The following is a 17,676-nucleotide window of genomic DNA, read 5'->3' on the forward strand; positions in this document are numbered from 1 at the left end:
ATGGCTTCCTATCTGACATTTAGGTCTTTTATCCATTTTGAGTTTATTTTTGTGTATGGTATAAGAAAGTGGTCCAGGTTTATTTTTCTGCATGTTGTTGTCCAGTTTTCCAGGCACCACTTACTGAAGAGACTGTTTTTATTCTATTGGATATTCTTTTCTGCTTTGTTAAAGATTAGTTGGCCATACGTTTGTGGGTTCATTTCTGGGTTCTCTGTTCTGTTCCATTGATTTGAGTGTCTGTTTTTGTGCCAGTACCATACTGTCTTGATGATTACAGCTTTGCAATACATCTTGAATTCCAGGATTGTGATGCCTCGAGCTTTGGTTTTCTTTTTCAAGATTGCTTTGTCTATTCTGGGTCTTTTGTGGTTCCATACAAATTTTAGGATTGTTCTAGCTCTGTGGAGAATGCTGGTGTTATTTTGATAGGGATTGCATTGAATATGCAGATTGCTTTGGGTAGTATTGACACTTTAACAATATTTGTTCTTCCAATCCAGGAGCATGGAATATTTTTCCACTTGTGTGTGTGTGTGTGTGTGTGTGTGTGTGTGTGTGTTGTCTTCAATTTCTTTCATAAGCTTTCTATAGTTTTCAGTGTATAGATTTTTCACCTCTTTGGTTAGGTTTATTCCTAGGTATTTTATGGTTTTTGGTGGAATTGTAAATGGGGTTGATTCCTTGATCTCTCTTTCTGTTGCTTTTTGCTGTATATATATCTAGTCTTGATTCTGATAGTGACCTTATTATTAAGGTAGTACCTCTCTCCCATCTTTATCAATATGACCTCCTTTTATTTATTTTTTAACCCTCTCACTGTTATTTTAATTGTAAGTGTATCTTTTTTTCTAAGTGTTTATTTATTTATTTTGAGAGAGAGAGGGAGAGGGAGCGAGAGAGTTCATGCGAGCTCTTCGAGTTCTGTGTCTCCCTCTCTTTGCCCCTCCTCTGCCCCTGCGTGCTCTCTCTCTCTCTCTCTCTTTCTCTCTCTCTCTCTTTCTCTCTCTCTCTCTCTCTCTCTCTCTCTCTCAAAAAAAAAGAAACATTTAAAAAAGAAAAGACTTTGGGTAAGTTGCATGAATCTAAGAACTTCTCTTTGAGAACAAAATTAAGAGGGAGAGGGACAGAGTTAGGTCAACTGATCTAGGACTATTTATTTATCTTTATATTCTAGTTTATATCATATTTAGAAATTTTATTATTTTTTTAACATACGGTGTTGTATTAGTTTCAGTTGTACAATACAGGTGAATTGACAATTCCATACTATCATAAAAAGTGCATGCCTTAATCCCTACCCCCTATTTAACCCATCCCTCCAAAATTCCCCCTTTATGTCTGAATAATACTCCATAGCACTAACAATTTAAAGTCTAGGCATTCACACACTAGTGTATTAAGACATGTGTGGAATTCAGCCAACTTTTCAGTTTAATCCTCTGGCTTGTAGGTATGATTGAGAAACCAGACAGAAAAAACAAAAATTTTTCCATAAGAAAAGAACATAAATTTTATTAGTATCTAAAACCCCTATATGACTAAAGGAAATTTAAAAAAAAATCAATAACAAAGGGATAGCTCAGTCGTTTGAGCATATGACTCTTGGTTTTGGCTCAGGTCATGATCCCAGGGCCATGGGATCGAGCCCTGTGTTGGGCTCCTCAAGAGCATAGAGCCTATTTGGGATTCTCTGTCTCCTCACTGTCTTTCTCCTGCTCACGTGTGCACACTCTCTCAAAATAAATAAATAAACATTAAAAAATTTAATAAAATCAGTGCCTCAGCCATACCTGCAATACTATTTCTTGCGAGGCCATGCTAAATTGAAATCAGATGCAGAATTCTGCTTAGCCCAAGCTAGTTAAGTCATTATCATGGGCACACACATCTATGTATACCACTTCCTGCTGGCACACACAGAGGTTTGTTCACCCTACATTCTGATTTGACGTTCAAATACGTTTCCTTTTGCTTGTATTTTGGGGGTCCCTTGTTTTATGTGCCAATTTTAATATTAATCAGGGAACCATGTAATATATCATTCTCCATAGTGAGTTTGCGATCAAATGAAAAATTGACAGGGATCAAAATTTGTCTAAAACATTTAAAATGAGCCTACTTCTTATCTTCTTTGGGTTAACTTAAGAAGAAAGGCGGGTCTTTAAGTAGATACTTTGGCAACCACATGGAGGGCCCTGGCTTGTCTCACATCATATGGATGAAGAAAACTCAAGGAGAAGAGAGCCTTCTGGGAGTGATATTGTAATGGATATTCCTGCTTTGGTTTGTAGCTTTGACTAGATAATCATGAAGATTCCTTTTAATAGTAAGATTGTATGGAATATTAAGATTTAGAGATGTTTACTCCATTTTCCATTTTGTAAAAGGTTGAGTCTTATTACATTCACAGAACCTATTATAGACTTTAATGTTGCAGAAATATCTGTTTAAGGAGTAGTGAGCTGAACAAACGATATGCTTAATTGAGCCCCCGAAAGAACTGGGTCTTAGGTTGTCTATTACTGAAGATTATGTCCTTTGTAGATTCCAAACAACTTTTAGCTTATTAGGATCTATTTCTAAACCATTTTGGTGGGTTTTTAAAATATGACTTTAATTTTAGATTTTCTTGACATGATTATCCTGACAGAAAAAGTCAAATGACAGTGACTCTTGTTTTGAACAGAGCTTTTCTTTATCTTCTTTATTCTCACTGGAAAACTGTTAAAAAAAAAAAAAGAAGAAGAAGAAGAAGAAGAAGAAGAAGAAGAAGAATCCTCAGGTATCTGTTCAGGCATGATGAAGCATTTTATTTGTATTGCTGTATCTAGGATATGCTTCATTTGTCAAGGGGTATTGAACTAAATAGTTGAAACTCAGCAGTAGCTTTTGAATAGATATTTGGAAGTGGCCTATCTGCTTGCTAAAAGTGCATAAAGTTTGTTTTAATTAATTATACTGGGAAACAAATAATTAACCAGCTCATGCTGATGCAATGAAACAGTCAAAAAGTATACCATTGCCATTTTCTTAAAGTGGACTGGTATGTGCCAGGAATTATCCTAGATTTTAATATATTCTCTTCTCCAATCACTCTGTGATTTAGGTGATATTAAATTCATTTTATAGGAAACTTAGAGAAGTATAATAACTTTGCTAAGTTTATATAACTACTAAGTGACAAAGCCAGGTCTGTCTAATTCTAAAACCTATACTCTTTCCACACTGCTGCTAATCTACTTGATTTATTTTTCCATCTGACCCTAAAAAAATACCCATAGGCAAGGGTAAATCTTGATGTGTAGCTAGGTAACAAAGTAGGGAAAGTAAATGTAGAATTGTGCTTATGTTATAAAATAGCCCCCAGAAAATAAATGAAAACACCAAAATTTGAAGGAAGAGGTGAGAACAAAAAAACCTTTTTCAAGTTTTAAAAATTGAACTACTTTTGTACTTATTGAAAACATGGTACAATTATCAAGAACAGGAAAGCAACACTAGTGTAATAATCACTAAATTACAGACCTTTTTAGAAATTTACCAGTTTTTCCACTAATGATTTTTCTGTTCCAGAATGTTATTTCTGGATCTCACGTTGTATTTAGTTGTTATTTACCTTAATCTCTTCCAGTGAATAATAACTAGTTCTTCAGCTTTCCCTTGTCTTTCATGACCTTAACACTTTTGAAGGGTACTGATTAGTTTTATGTAAAGCATCCCTCAATTTGGGTTTGTCTGATGATTTTTCATGACTGGAACGAGGTTAGGCATTTTTGGCAAAAGTACTACAAAAATGCCATTGTGTCTTTCTTGATGTGCCATATCAAGAGATTTATGATAATGATATGTTGTATTAGTTACTGATGATATTTACTTTGATGATTTGGTTAAGTGTGTGTGAGGTTTCTGTACCCTTAAGTTACAGTCTTTCTATTTTTAGTTTGTAAATATCTTGGGGGAGATAATTTGAGACTGCAAATCCTGCATCTCCTTAAACTTTTACTCACGAATATTAGCATTGATCCATGGATCTTGTCTGTAGCATCCATTACTGTGTATTTGCCTAATGCTGATTCTCTATGTCTCTCTTTTCTTCTGTGTTTAGTAATTGGGATTTTATGGCGAGGAAGAGCTGTCTCATCTCTAACATTTATTTATTTGGTTATTTGTATCACTGTGGACTCCTGGATATTTATCTTGTTCCCTGGACTAAAGTCAGTACTATCATTTATTTTGTTGCTTAAGTTGTTCCAGCTTTAGCGGTTAAGAGCTCCTTCAGGTTGGCTCCTGTGTTCTTATACCCCATCATTTTTGCAGCCTTCCCTTACTTTCTGGCACCACAAAATGTTCTAGTCTCATCTTGTGTTTTCTCTGCTCCAGGCCTACTGGAGGAGGCCTCGAGAAGTCCAAGTTTCTTTTATTGGAGAATAGTGTTTAGAAACCAAGATTTGTGCCTTAAGTATATATATATTGCTCCTGGGGTGTTACTTCTCCTATGCTCTCTCAGTGGGCAGAGAGAGCTAGAAGATATTTATACATATGTAGTAGTTATTATTATAACATGAACAACATAATTATATTGAAAGGGGTGGAGAAAAGACTAACTTAATGTCTATTATAATGTTTAGGTATTTATAAAATTAGCAAATTTATTCAATGCATATATTGCATATGAATTTTAGGGGGACATATGTCAGTCTGTAGCAATTTGGATGCTGTATCTTAATGTTCTTAAATAATTAATGTAATTTAACTTAATAGGTTTACAATAAATCTGTGTTTTGACAGTTTTGCTAGAGAAAGAATCTGTGCTCTCTGTGCTCATTCTCACAATAATTTGCCTTGGTTAATTATTATAATATTATTAATTAATGATAATATATACTATATCCCTTTTAGATCAGGGTATATGCTCCTGTAAATGGGAATGCTGACAAAGTGCTGTGGGATCATTGCACTATTCCAGCATCTTTCTTTGGCAGTAGTTCTGCCCTTCTCTTCAACTCCCCTTATATCACGGCATGCTTTTGGCCTTCGCTGTAACTTCTTTCAGCAATGTTCATATAGTTTCTATAAATTATAGTAAATTGCATTGCAGTAAGTTTGTTATGCCCTTCAAAATGAAAGAAAAAAAAGGGGGAGGGTTTACCAATCCCTAATGGACTATTGATCTCGATCCTTAGACCATTTTCTTGAAGAATTTAGAACTATAGCAGATGTTGATGTTAGTAATTCAGGTAAATTTTACTTTGTTTGCAGCAACTGCAACATAATTGTGGCCGTTATGTTAAGAGTGTTGCTTATTAGAATGCAAAAGAAAAAGAAAAATGGAAGATGTGTTGCTTGCTACATTTCAACCTGGTAGAAAACATTCAGATTATGATGTCATGGTATCTGGTCTCATTAGTTGAGTGCTTATGATAGCACAGGAGAAAAATTTCAAATAAAAGGGCTATGTAATGTATGGTTTCACATATTTTAAGGAAATATTTAAAAGAGAAATAGTGTGATAGTGTGTCTTAAAGTGTTATGTTAATGTTATACTGTATTAGTAGCATCTGGCATGATATTAAACAGTGTAAGAAGATATGTAGATTTCAGTTATTTTGTTTATATCCCTTCAAACATATTATGGCAACACTTCTAGTAGGTTTGATGTGTTACGTTTGGGCTTTTTTATTGTGTTAGGTTTGGGCTCAGCTAGATCAGGCAGTATATTAGATATCAGTAGCTGAATATTGGTAAACAAGGGAAGGTATAATAAGAATAGAAGCTGACAAAATAGAAATCTTCTAAGGAGATAAACTTACCTCATATGGTTATAAGTAGATATGGATTAGGGCAAACTGTTTGGGATGGAGGACAGGAAAACATGAGACTGTCAGGTGCCTATATTTTACGTGGTATCAGAATGGTGTTATGCTGGTCAGAGGCAACTGGGTGGCTCAGTCGGTTGAGTTTCCGACTTCAGCTCAGGTCATGATCTCATGGCTTGTGAATTCGAACCCCACATCAGGCTCTGTGCAGACAGCTCAGAGCCTGAAGCCTGCTTCGGATTCTGTTTCCCTCTCTCTCTGCCCCTCCCCTGCTTACACTCTATCACTCGAAAATAAACATTAAAAAAAAAAAAGAATGGTGTTATGGTGGCCAAAAAGAGTTTATAAAGCTGGTCAAATATGCTAGTGAAGAGAAATTTTGGAGGCAGGGAATGACAGTCTATCCACCTTTTTTTTTTTTTTTTTTTTTTGGCCTGTAGTGGTTTAGAAAAGTGTCCTATTTGGGGTCATCATAGTTAGTAATAGTTTTTACTTCCCAGCTAACTTTCTGGTATTGCAATTTGGAATTGTCAGTCAACCACGAAGGGTCTAAAATTTTATCTAGGTTTAGTGTGTCGCAGTTTCACAGATGCTGGCAGAAAACATGAAAAGCCTGGGTCAGAGATAATGGACTTGATTATTCATGGTACAGCAAGCTGCATGAGCTTCATGCTCAGGTTGGTTCCCCTTGCCCCTCAAGTCTCATAAAGGTAAGTGACAAAGGTGGATCCTGCACTCACAGTGGGTTTTCATCATAGTTGAGGAAACCCAAGCTTAGGGAACCCTAATCTTTTATAGTGGTCTACAAGTGTATCTGCCTGGCCCTTGCTCCAGAGGGAGAGAACATCATGATTATGCTAAATAGTAAACAGGCTCTGGAGGGAGACATCATCTCTGTTTTTCAAGGCTATTGCCTATGAATATCTTTGAAAAGATGAAGGCAGTTGAGCCTTTTTAAATTTTTTAAAAAAGTCTTTTTAATGTTTATTTATTTTTGAGAGAGAGACAGAGACAGAGTGTGAGCGGGGAAGGGGCAGAGAGAGGGAGACACAGAATTGGAAGCAGGCTCCAGGCTCTGAGCTGTCAGCACAGAGCCTGATGCAGGGCTCAAACTCATGGACTATGAGATCATGACCTGAGCTGAAGTTCAACGTTTAACCGACTGAGCCACCCAGGCACCCCAGTTTTTTTTTAAAACAAAAAAAACAAAAAAACTGTGGAAATACAAAAGACCCATGGAAAATTATCTCCCAACAGGAAGTGATGAGTGTGAAAAGTCTTTGAGCTCTGAGTGTTCTCTTGGCTTTTGTACTCTGTTCTATTTTTTCCAGCTTTTAAACCAGGAGTTGGCAAACTTTCTCTGTAGTGGGGCAGAAATTAAATATTTTAGGCTTTGTGAACCATATGATTTCTGTCATAACTACGTAACTGGTTGTTATAGCAGGAAAGCAGCCATAGATAGTATGTAAATGGATGAATCTGGTTATGTTCCAGTAAAGCTCTGTGGACATTAAAATTTGAATTTCATTTGATTTTCAGAAATCACAAAATATTTTTTCAACCATTTGAAAATGTAACATCTCATTCTTAGCTGTGGGTCATACAAAAATAGGTGGCAGGTCATATTTGGCCTGTAGGCCATAGTTTGCCAACCTGGTTTATATGATGAATTTTTAAAATATAATATATTGTTTTAATATAGCAGTCTTGCATATGAGAAATCATAATTAACATTTCATAGCAATTGATAGTTCTAAAATGCTTTCTCATAAATTATTCTAATCTGCAAGATAAGCATTATTATCTCTATTTTATGGTGAGGAAACTAATGCATAGAGAAGGAAATGACCTGTCTAAATTCATAAAGCTCTTGGACGTACACCTTAAACTTTCAGAATCAGAGTGTCATGCCACTATGTCTTTAATACTCATTAGTGCCAGAATGTTTAGAGTTTAGTCTTTATTATTTTTTTTATTTAATTTTAATTAATTGATTAATTTTTTATTTTAGAGAGAGAGCATGAGCAGGGCAGAGGGGCAGAGGGAGAGAGAGAGAGAATCTTAAGCAGGCTCAATACTCCACATGGAGCCCGACTCATGGCTTGATCCCATGACTCTTGAGATTTTGACCTGAGCCAGAATCAAGAGTTAGACTCAACTGACAGAGCCACCCAGACACCCCTAGAGTTTAGTCTTTAATAAATCGTAATGATAATAATTATGCTCATTTCTAATTTTTTATTACCGTATTGTATTGTCTAGCTACTTTAATATTTGATAATTGATGTTTTGATAAAGGCTGGATATGGGAGGTGAAGGTCTTTGTTATGTTTGTTACAATTTGTTAAAGATGTGGCAGTTAGACTGTAATTATTCATATTCTATATTTCTTTTCCACATTTTCAAAGATAATAGTTATTTCATTTTCAGATATACATTATGAAAATAATGTTTTGTCCTTAAGTCACTTGTATTAATGCTGAACTAAACTTTTAATTTATCTAGTAGTATCAAAATTTTTAAACTCGAGATGTTGCGAGCATTTTCTATAATAATGTACTTTTTGGATTGCTTCCCTGTCAGGTGGTTGAAGATTATGCTGGAAGATGGCAGGTCCCTTTGCCACAGCTTCAGGTTCTTCAGACTGCACTTTGCTGTTTCACATCAGCCAGTGCATCATTCCCAGATGAATGTGAGCACGTACAGTATGTTTTGAGTAGCCTTGCTTTGTAAGTACTCTTTGCATCTTATGGAAGTATTATTTTTCTTGACATATTTGGGAATTGGGTTTTGATTATTTTCTCTGTGGAAGGAGCCTTTCCTAAAGTCTTCCCTCAAAAAGAAATTTCTAAAATCTTGGACTATAACAACAACAACAAAAAATTCTATTTCTTCATTTAAGTACTTAGGTTTAATATTGAACATTTAACCACAATTTTACTTTTAGTTTTAGAGCTAGTTGGAATTGTTTCATACATTCTTATGGTCGCTACCATCTCTTTCCTTTTTAATTCCCTAGCTCTAATGGTAAGTCCCAGAATACAGCAATTGAGGCCATCATACTTAGCAGAGGGACCTTAAATCAGGTCAGAAGGAGGTTAGGAAGCTTCTGGTTTTTAAAAATACTTGTAGAGGAATTCAAGTTAAAGATCACAAACTGAGCACTTACATTTATTCTTTTTGCCCTTCTAGATCCTACTAAAATTATAGTAAAGATGTAAAAGAGAGAAATACAGTGAAAAGAAAGTAGAGAAGAGCCATCAGTGAATGAAAGATTTCAAAAATTTTCTTGGGGAGAGAAAACAGAAGAGTGAATGGTCATTGAAACATGACAGAGCAAGTCACAACGTAACTTGCTTTTTGTTTTGCGCATGTGTACGTGCGCCTCAAATCACACATCACAATGTGTTATGAAATCATTTATCAACATTATAAATAAAGTAGAAAATATCAGATGTCTTGTAGGATAAGTATCATTTAGTGGAATTCTTGTTGTTTTATATATTTTAATCTATGTATACTTGATTATTTGTAAAACATTTTTAAAAACTGTGGGTAGCAGTTGACACAGAATTATACTCTGCTTTATAAGATAGGAGGTCTAGTTTGTCCTGCCTGCCTCCTCCCTGAATCCTAGAGAGGTGTAGAATTTGAATATGCCAGGCATGAAATAGAGAGTAGGGAATGGGATACTTGGGGAGAGTGTAGATAAAGGAGTTAATTGAAGTTTTTCCATTTAGGCCAATCACCAGGCCTTAGGGCCAAGTTGGGGTGGGGAAAGAGTTGCTATTTTTTTTCTTTTCTCTAAAGAAATTAAATGACTTTGGACCAATGATCTTTGCATTCTGGCAGCTAAAGTTTCCTCTTTGAGACAGCTAGCTAGTCACTTAATTACCCTAAAGAAAAACTCATCAGTCATCAAAGTCTAGACATGCTTATAGAGCTCCCAATTAATCTGCATATGGCCTTATTCTTAAAAATTGATGGGTATTCAGGAGTCATCAGACAGTTGAGGAATGCCTTTAACATGAAAAAAATACAATGAAAAACTTTAAAAAAATTTGGAAGAAATAGTGTTAATGTAAAAACAAAAAATTAAGAGAAATATAAAATCTGTAATGTGTATTTTCAGAGAGAGTTGAGATGATATGTGTAACGTTAAAACATCAACACATCATGCTGTGAGAATGGAATAATGAGAAACCAAAAATGAGTTTTTGGAAATTAAGAAAATATGATGATGGCTAAAATGTAAAGTTCTGTAGGAAATTTGGAAAGTAATGTTGGAAGAAATAATCCAGAATGTAAAATAGAGTCAAAGAGAAGGAATGTGTCAGAGAAAAAAAAAATGATATGGTACCTTTATGTTGGAGGTTTATTATCCTAACTAGTTGGAGTTTGAGAAAAAGAACTTACAGAAGATACATTGGAGGAAAAATTTAAAGACAAACTAAAAGAATTTCCCAGAACTGAAAGTCATGAACTTCTAGACTGAAAGAACTCAAGAAGTGCTCACACAGTGAATATAAAAAATTCTCCACCAACTACATCATTTTGTGATTTCAGAATACCAAGAATGAAAAAACAGATTTGAACACCTTGTAGAGGAAAAACTAGGTCACATGCAAAGGAACAAACATCAACTTGGTATTGGTCTTCATTAACTAACAGTGGGTGGTAGAATATAATGAATCAGTGTCTTGAAAGATTTGAGGAGAAATTATTTTCAATGTAGAATTTTGTACTCATCCAAACTGTCAGTGAAGTGTGAGAGTTAGAGACAACATTTCCAGGCTTGTAAGGATGTAGAAGATTGACTTGTCTACATATCCTTTATTAAGAAGTTATTAGAAGATGTGCTCCAGAAAAATGACAGTGGATCTAAAAAATAATGGTTTTTACTTGAGATAGAGGGGTATAGGATCACTATTGAGTAGTAGGTCTTATAGATGTAAGACCTTCAGTAAAAATGGAGATTTGAGAATAACTTTGAGAATTTAGTACCATTTAAGGTAGTGGCAAAAGGCAAAGAACATAAAAAGGGAATTAGACACTCCAGGAAAATTAAAAATAATCTGAACAGAAAGAATACAGAATCATAGCAAACTACTTAGATAATGTACCGAGTGTTATTTAGTTTCCTTATTGTAAGTAATGCTTACTGACTTTGAACTTTTAGATAAAGTACAAAAATAATTACAGTTGCAGAACAGAAGGAAATTATTCAGCTTTCAATATAAGAATATTTGATGCAAGTTGTGAGTTGAAGTGAAGAATAAGAGCACTAAAAAATACCCTTCCTTTAATTCTCATTTTACAAAACAGAGTGTCAGTACTACATGAAACCATAAATAAATGTTAAGTAGTTACAAAGATCAATAATAGAGGAAATAATAATAATAACTAATGGGAATGTAGAATTGGTTGTGTAAGGAGTTAAATTTTCTTCCACAGCAGGAAGTCAAGAAATAATATTTACAACTAGTAGGAAATACTGACAAATCTTATTATCATCATTGTTATTATCTTATTATCAACAGCAATTAAAAATTTTGCAAGTTGTTGTTCTGGAGCATTGGACTAGTGAGAGGACTTAACTCTTTCTGTACACTTAACATTTTTAAATCTTGTAGGTGTACTAATTTTATATATATTAACTATATGGGGTTTTTTTTGCTTTATATATGTATATATAAAATTTAAAAGAATGCATGTACATTGTGTTTCTTTAAAAGTTTATTTGTATATATTTAAATTTGGAGGTGGGAATGATGTGAGGTGATGAATATGTTAACCAGCTTGATTACAGTGATAATTCACTGTCTATATGTATATCAAAACATCAAGTTGCACACTTAAATACATACAATTTCTGTTTGTCAATTACACCCCAGTAAAGCTGAAAAAATTTTGGGGAGAAAGAGTTAGATTTATATAGATAACCTTGTATAGATTTTAAGAGCAATGCAGTGTCAAGAAAATTATATTATTAAAAAATATAGGGGCACCTGGGTGGCTCAATTGGTAAAGTGTCAAGACTCTTGATTTCCGCTCAGGTCATGATCTCACAGTTTTGTGAGATTGAGCCCTATGTCAGTCTCTGTGCTGACAGCGCAGAGCCTGCTTAGGATTCTCTCTCTCCCTCTCTCTCTCTCTGCCCCTACCCTGCTCGTGTGCTTGCTCTTTCTCTCTCTCTCAAAATAAACAAACACTTAAGAAAATATATTATTTTTATATTTATTTTATGATGCCCAAATGAATATGGGAGATGTATTAGGACTTTTTGATTATAGTTGACAAACTTAAGCTAGTTTAAGCAAAAAAAAGAAGGTCGTGGAGGGATTTAGTAGATGACAAAACCATGGAAAAGCAAGGACTAGAACTAGTCTCAGGATTTTCTGAATCCAGAGGGTAAAATGTCATCTAGAACTATTCTTTTCCTTTCTGTCTTCCCTCTTTTGTTCTCATTCACTTGGGCTGCTGACAGTTCTGGGATTAGGCATAGTTGATTAAGCAAGAGAGAAGAAACCCCCTCCCCCTGTTTGTAATTCTCAGAATAATTTTTGGGAGCTTGAGCTCAGCCAAGGTGATGTGCCCACTGCTTGGACTAATTGCTGTGTTTAGGACAGTGAGGAGTGAGAATGCTACATTGACAACCTGATCAGAACCATAGAAATGTTGGAGGGATGAGCAAGAAGTGAATCGAGGCAGTGTGAAGGAGAGCTGGCTAGGTAAACAAACATAACAGATGTCTGCTACAAAGAGTGTCGTTTTAAAAACTACCAAAACGGTTTTAGTTATTCTGTAATGATTTCTGAGGAAAATAAAATAAGTATTAAAAGAAATACATTATTTGTAAGAGGTGTTTTTCTTGTTTCAGTGCCTATTTGGATTTTTCCCCTCCTTTACCTATATAATGTGTGTTAACATTAGTGTTGTAATGGGAAATGCTTTTAAGGTTTTCAGAAGTACATTATTATTTTTTAAAATTTAACTCATTTGTTAGCTTCTGTTTCATTGCTTTCTAGCTTTTTTATTACTGCTAATGAAAAAAAATATTAATAAGCAGAAGCAAATCTTAGATGGACAGTGCTAGATAAAAGAAAGCAAACTATCTTAACAAATTGTCAAAGAGTAATGTTCCTTATAAGGAAAACTTTCTGCATTATTTGAATTTAACAGAAAAGTTAATTGTATTTTTAATAACAGAAGAAAAATGAGGAAATAACAACATGGTGACTATTAAAAGAATAGCAAGTCTGTAACAGTGTTCTTTTTTTTTTTTTAATGTTTTATTTATTTTTGAGAGAGAGAGACAGAGCATGAGTGGGGAGGGGCAGAGAGAGAGGGAGACAGAATCTGAATCAGGTTCCAGGCTCTGAGCTGTCAGCACAGAGTCTGACGTGGGGCTCCAGCTCGCACGCTGAGAGATCATGGCCTGAGCCGAAGTTGGATGCTTAACCAACTGAGCCACCCAGGTGCCCCTCTATTTTATTTAAAGAAATATGTAAACCAGAAAATTCTTCTAATAATTATTCCATAATTATTCATTTATTCTTTCTGTAAATCTCTGTGCTTGGTTCTAGGCTAAAATAGAAAATAAGATAAGTCCTTGATCTCAAAGACCTTACAGAACTGAAAAAAAAAAAGAAAAAAATATATACTTTTTAAGTTTTTTTAACGTTTATTTATTTTTGATATGGAGACAGAGTGCGAGCAGGGGAAGGCCAGAGAGAGGGAGACAGAGAATCTGAAGCAGGCTCCAGGCTCCAAGCTGTCAGCACAGAGCCCAATGTGGGACTCGAACTCACAAACCGTGAGATCATGACCTGAGACGAAGTCGGATGCTTAACCGACTGAGCCACCCAGGCACCCCTGGAACTAAAAAAATCTTAAACAAGCAGTCATAATATTATTATACAATAATTATGAAAGAATTACAGGGTACAATGAGAGATTATAACAGGGGACTTGACTTGGTCTGAGAAGCCAGGGAAAGTTTGCTGGGTGAACTAATACTTGAGCTGAGCTCTGAACAAATGATAGTAATAAATTAGACAATGGAGCAGAAGAGCCTCCCAGGGATGGCAAATAGAATGTTCAAGGTGACTGGACAGGATATCAGGATGTTTAATGGATTTCATTATAATTCATATCTGTTTGTTGAATTCTTATTTATGATATATATCATGTATTTAAAATTTTGTATTCACTAGACACACTAAAAAATTATAGACAAGCTAAAGAATTAACAAGTAATATCTACAAGATTTTATTTTATGTGTGTGTGAGGCACACACACATACATATATATGAAATAAATGTTAAACATATAAATTACTATATTCCGTGTCCGTGCTCTCTGGTCTATATGTCCACCCTCATAAAAATCTGTTCCACTTTGTGAAGATGTGCCTTCTATAGACTGGGAGACTCTAAAAACTAGTTTTGTGAAGGTGTTCTTTACAGGAAGGAAAGTGGATTCTGTTTTTATTCATACCTGAGGTTTTTTGTTGTTGTTGTTGTTGTTTTTTTTTTTTTTTTAATTTTGTGGAAATGAATATAGTCCTATAGAGAATTGTCTTAAATTGACTGACTATGATTTTACCTAGGTTGATTCTTTTTGTAAGCTGCATTTTCTAAAGAAATGGTTTTGCTGCATGTATATGTATATGTTTGCACTAAAAAGGACCTCAGATAAAATCTCTTTTATAGATAAGAAAATTGAGGCCTGAGAAGCCGAGGTGACTTGCTATTTTTTCCTCTTGTTTTACTGTTTTAGATTGATTAAACACTCATTCCTGTTTTACAGGTAGAACAAAGCCCAACACACTGAAACTAAGTGGATCTTCAGGCAGAGAACACTTTACTCGTTTCATATAAAATAAAAGCAGACTTTAATGCTGCCTTCCCAGCCTCCTTTTACCCCAACAGAAAGTAAATGTTCATAGACTTTAGCATTCCATGCAGGGTTCAGTGATGGACAGTATGTATTTGCCCGGCAGCCATTAGGTCCACAAAGATCCGTATGGTTCTCTGGAGAGGGAAGTAGTTCAGCTGGTAGCATTTATTATGTGTAGTGGCAAACACTACAAATGTATACCCTAATACGCCAAGTTGCCTGGGAGAGAAGACCAAAAGGCCTTTTCTTTGATGGAATTAAGTGGGTATAATCAGCATTTTATTTAGAGTGGCTAGACATTCATGTGTTAGGCCACACATGTGATGATAGACCAGTAACCCTTTTTGTTTATGTTGCCATAATGGACTGTCTTTCAATCACAGAATTTGTGCCTAATTTCGGTCTCTATTCAGCCAAGTTTTATTTGATTGTATTTATAACTTAGGTCTAGGCTTCAACTAACTTAGGAAATAGCCTAGAAATTAAAGGAAGAAAGGATAATTATAAAGGGCCATTTTTTGGGCAGGGCCAGGTCCCACAAAAGGTGTTTGTCTTAAAGGCCCCAATCCATGTATCCTTTCTCTGCAGCATATAGTACTTTCATTGCTTCTTGGCTTTTTAATTATTTTGATCATTACTTATTCAAAACCTTAATCACTTGTGGCAGTTAATTTCATTTATTTTATAGAGAAATCTAGGCTGTCTAGCCTGCTATTTCTTTGTTTCCTCTCTGTAAAAAAAAAAAAAAAAAAAAATGATTCCCAGGGCTCCTGACTGGCCCAGTTGGTAGAGTATGTGACCCTTGATCTCAAGGTTGTGAGTTCAAGTCCCACATTGGGCATGGAGCCTGCTTAAAAAAGTTAATTAAAAAAAAAAAAAAAAAAAAGGAAATGGCTTCCTTTTCAAGGAAATTGGTGGTCTTAAAATAAATCCCATGCCAAATTCCCTGAACACTGCTTTGTTTTTCTTTACCATTACATTGGAATATTTTATTTTCAGGATTTGTTGTCAACATTAGACAGACCTGCATGCATTTGTTTATATTGGCCATGTTTAGAAACTCAGCATTTGATTGGGTGCTTATGCTCGTAGTGACTCGAATCTTTTTTCTTATAAATTTGGTCTTTATTGCTCCATTTGTTAATTTCGAGGTGAAGCAGTTGAGACTGCATTTTATTGGCATTAAATAGTCATTTTATTGGCAAAGAGATAGAGATTATTAACTGATACATTTGTGTTGGCAGAGATGAAATGTGATCAGGTGATGACATACTCTATGCCCATCCATGTTAGTAACTATCAGAATCTAGACATATATACATGCATAGTTTTATAAAATAGTATTTCCTTGCTTTTATATTATAAATGAAGGAAAGCTTGATAATTCTCTTGGTCAGTGTAGATATACAGAAACTAGAGAAAAAACAGTAGACTAAAAGCTGTTATTATTTCCACTGCTATTAGGAAGATTATTCTTTAGAAGAAGATGTGTATAGTCATTATGGTGTAAATACATGTTTGAATTTTTCTGAATTTTAATGTCATAATTTTGTGCTAAGCCAGATTCCTGAAAACTACAGATCTGAACCTCGTAACTTCTCCTTCCTTCCTCCCAGTAGCTTTGGTTCATAAAACTGGACCACAATGCCATACTGTCAGCTTTCATTGTGGAATAAAACAAGAAAAAGAAAAAAACAAAAACAAAACGAAATGCTTCTGAAATTGTTAAAAAGGTGACAAAATTTTGCTCATTGCTCCTTATACAGAAATCTTAAAAAATATTCCCTTACATGGACCTAACTTACATAAAGCAAATGTTAAGAAGCCTAAAGAGATAAATAGACAGCAATATAGGAATAGTAGGGAATTTAATACCCCATTTTCATCAATGGTTAGATCATGCAGACAAAAAAATAAGGAAACACTGGCCTTAAACAACACATTAGACCTGATGGACTAACCAGAGATATAGAGTATTCCATCCAAAAGTACATTCTTGTCAAGTGCACAGGATAGATCATTTATTATGCCACAAAAAAATGTTAATAAATTTAAGAAGATTGAAATAATATTAAGCATCTTTTCTGACCACAGTGGTATGAAAATAGAAATCAATTACAAGAAGAACAAAAGAAAAACTAAAGGTCAGTATCTCTGAGGAGCATAGATGCAAAAATACTCAACAAAATATTAGCAAACTAAATACAACAGCATATTGAAAGGATCATACACTAATCAAGTGGGATATTTTTCCAGGGATGCAAGGATGGTTCAGCATTCACAAATCAATCAATGTGATACACTGCATTAACAAAGGATAAAAATCATATGATTCTCTCAATAGATGGAGAAAATCATTTAAGAAAATTTAACATCCATTTACGATAAAAAAAAAACCCTCTCAACAAAGTAGATATAGAGGGAATGTATATCAACATCATAAAGGCCATATATGACAAACCCATAGCTAACTCATACTCAGTGGTGAAAAGCTGAAAGCTTTCCCTCTAAGAGCAGGAATAAGACAAGGATTCCCATTCTTGCCACTTTTATTCACATAGTAGTGGAAGTCCTAGCTAGAGCAATCATGGGGAGAAAAAAAGGAAAAGAAGAGAAGAAAAGAAAAGTCCTCCCAATCAGAAAAGAAGTAAAACTCTCTCTACTGGCAGATGACATGATATTACGTATAGGAAACTATAAAGATTCCACCAAGAAGCTATTAGAACTAACTTAAAAAGTCAATAAAGTTGCCAGATACAAAATCAATGTACAAAAATGTTGCATTTCTTTATGCTAATAATGAACTGTCAGAGAAATTAAGAAAGCAGTTCTATTTACAACTGTATCAAAAAGAATAAAATATCTAGAAATAAATTTCACCAAGGAGGTGAAAGACCTGTACTCTGAAAACTATATGGCATTATTGAAAGAAATTGAAGAAGACACAAATAAATG

General features: G+C 34.6%; 1 protein-coding gene across 3 annotated transcripts in view; it reads left to right on the forward strand.

Moving 5' to 3' along the window:
- Positions 1–17,676, forward strand: part of ZNF654 (zinc finger protein 654) — a 93,599-nt gene that overhangs the window by 20,585 nt on the left and 55,338 nt on the right. For 2 of the 3 annotated variants that reach the window (XM_060640222.3, XM_060640221.3), the window contains exon 2: positions 8,403–8,548. In XM_060640222.3, the coding sequence (XP_060496205.1) occupies positions 8,403–8,548 (146 nt within the window). Of the gene's footprint in view, positions 1–8,402; positions 8,549–17,676 lie in introns of those variants that run through there. The other variant, XM_060640223.2, reaches the window with a different exon arrangement.

This window comes from Panthera onca, chromosome C2, assembly GCF_046562875.1.
Source record: "Panthera onca isolate mPanOnc1 chromosome C2, mPanOnc1 haplotype 2, whole genome shotgun sequence".
NCBI classification, from domain to species: domain Eukaryota; kingdom Metazoa; phylum Chordata; class Mammalia; order Carnivora; family Felidae; genus Panthera; species Panthera onca.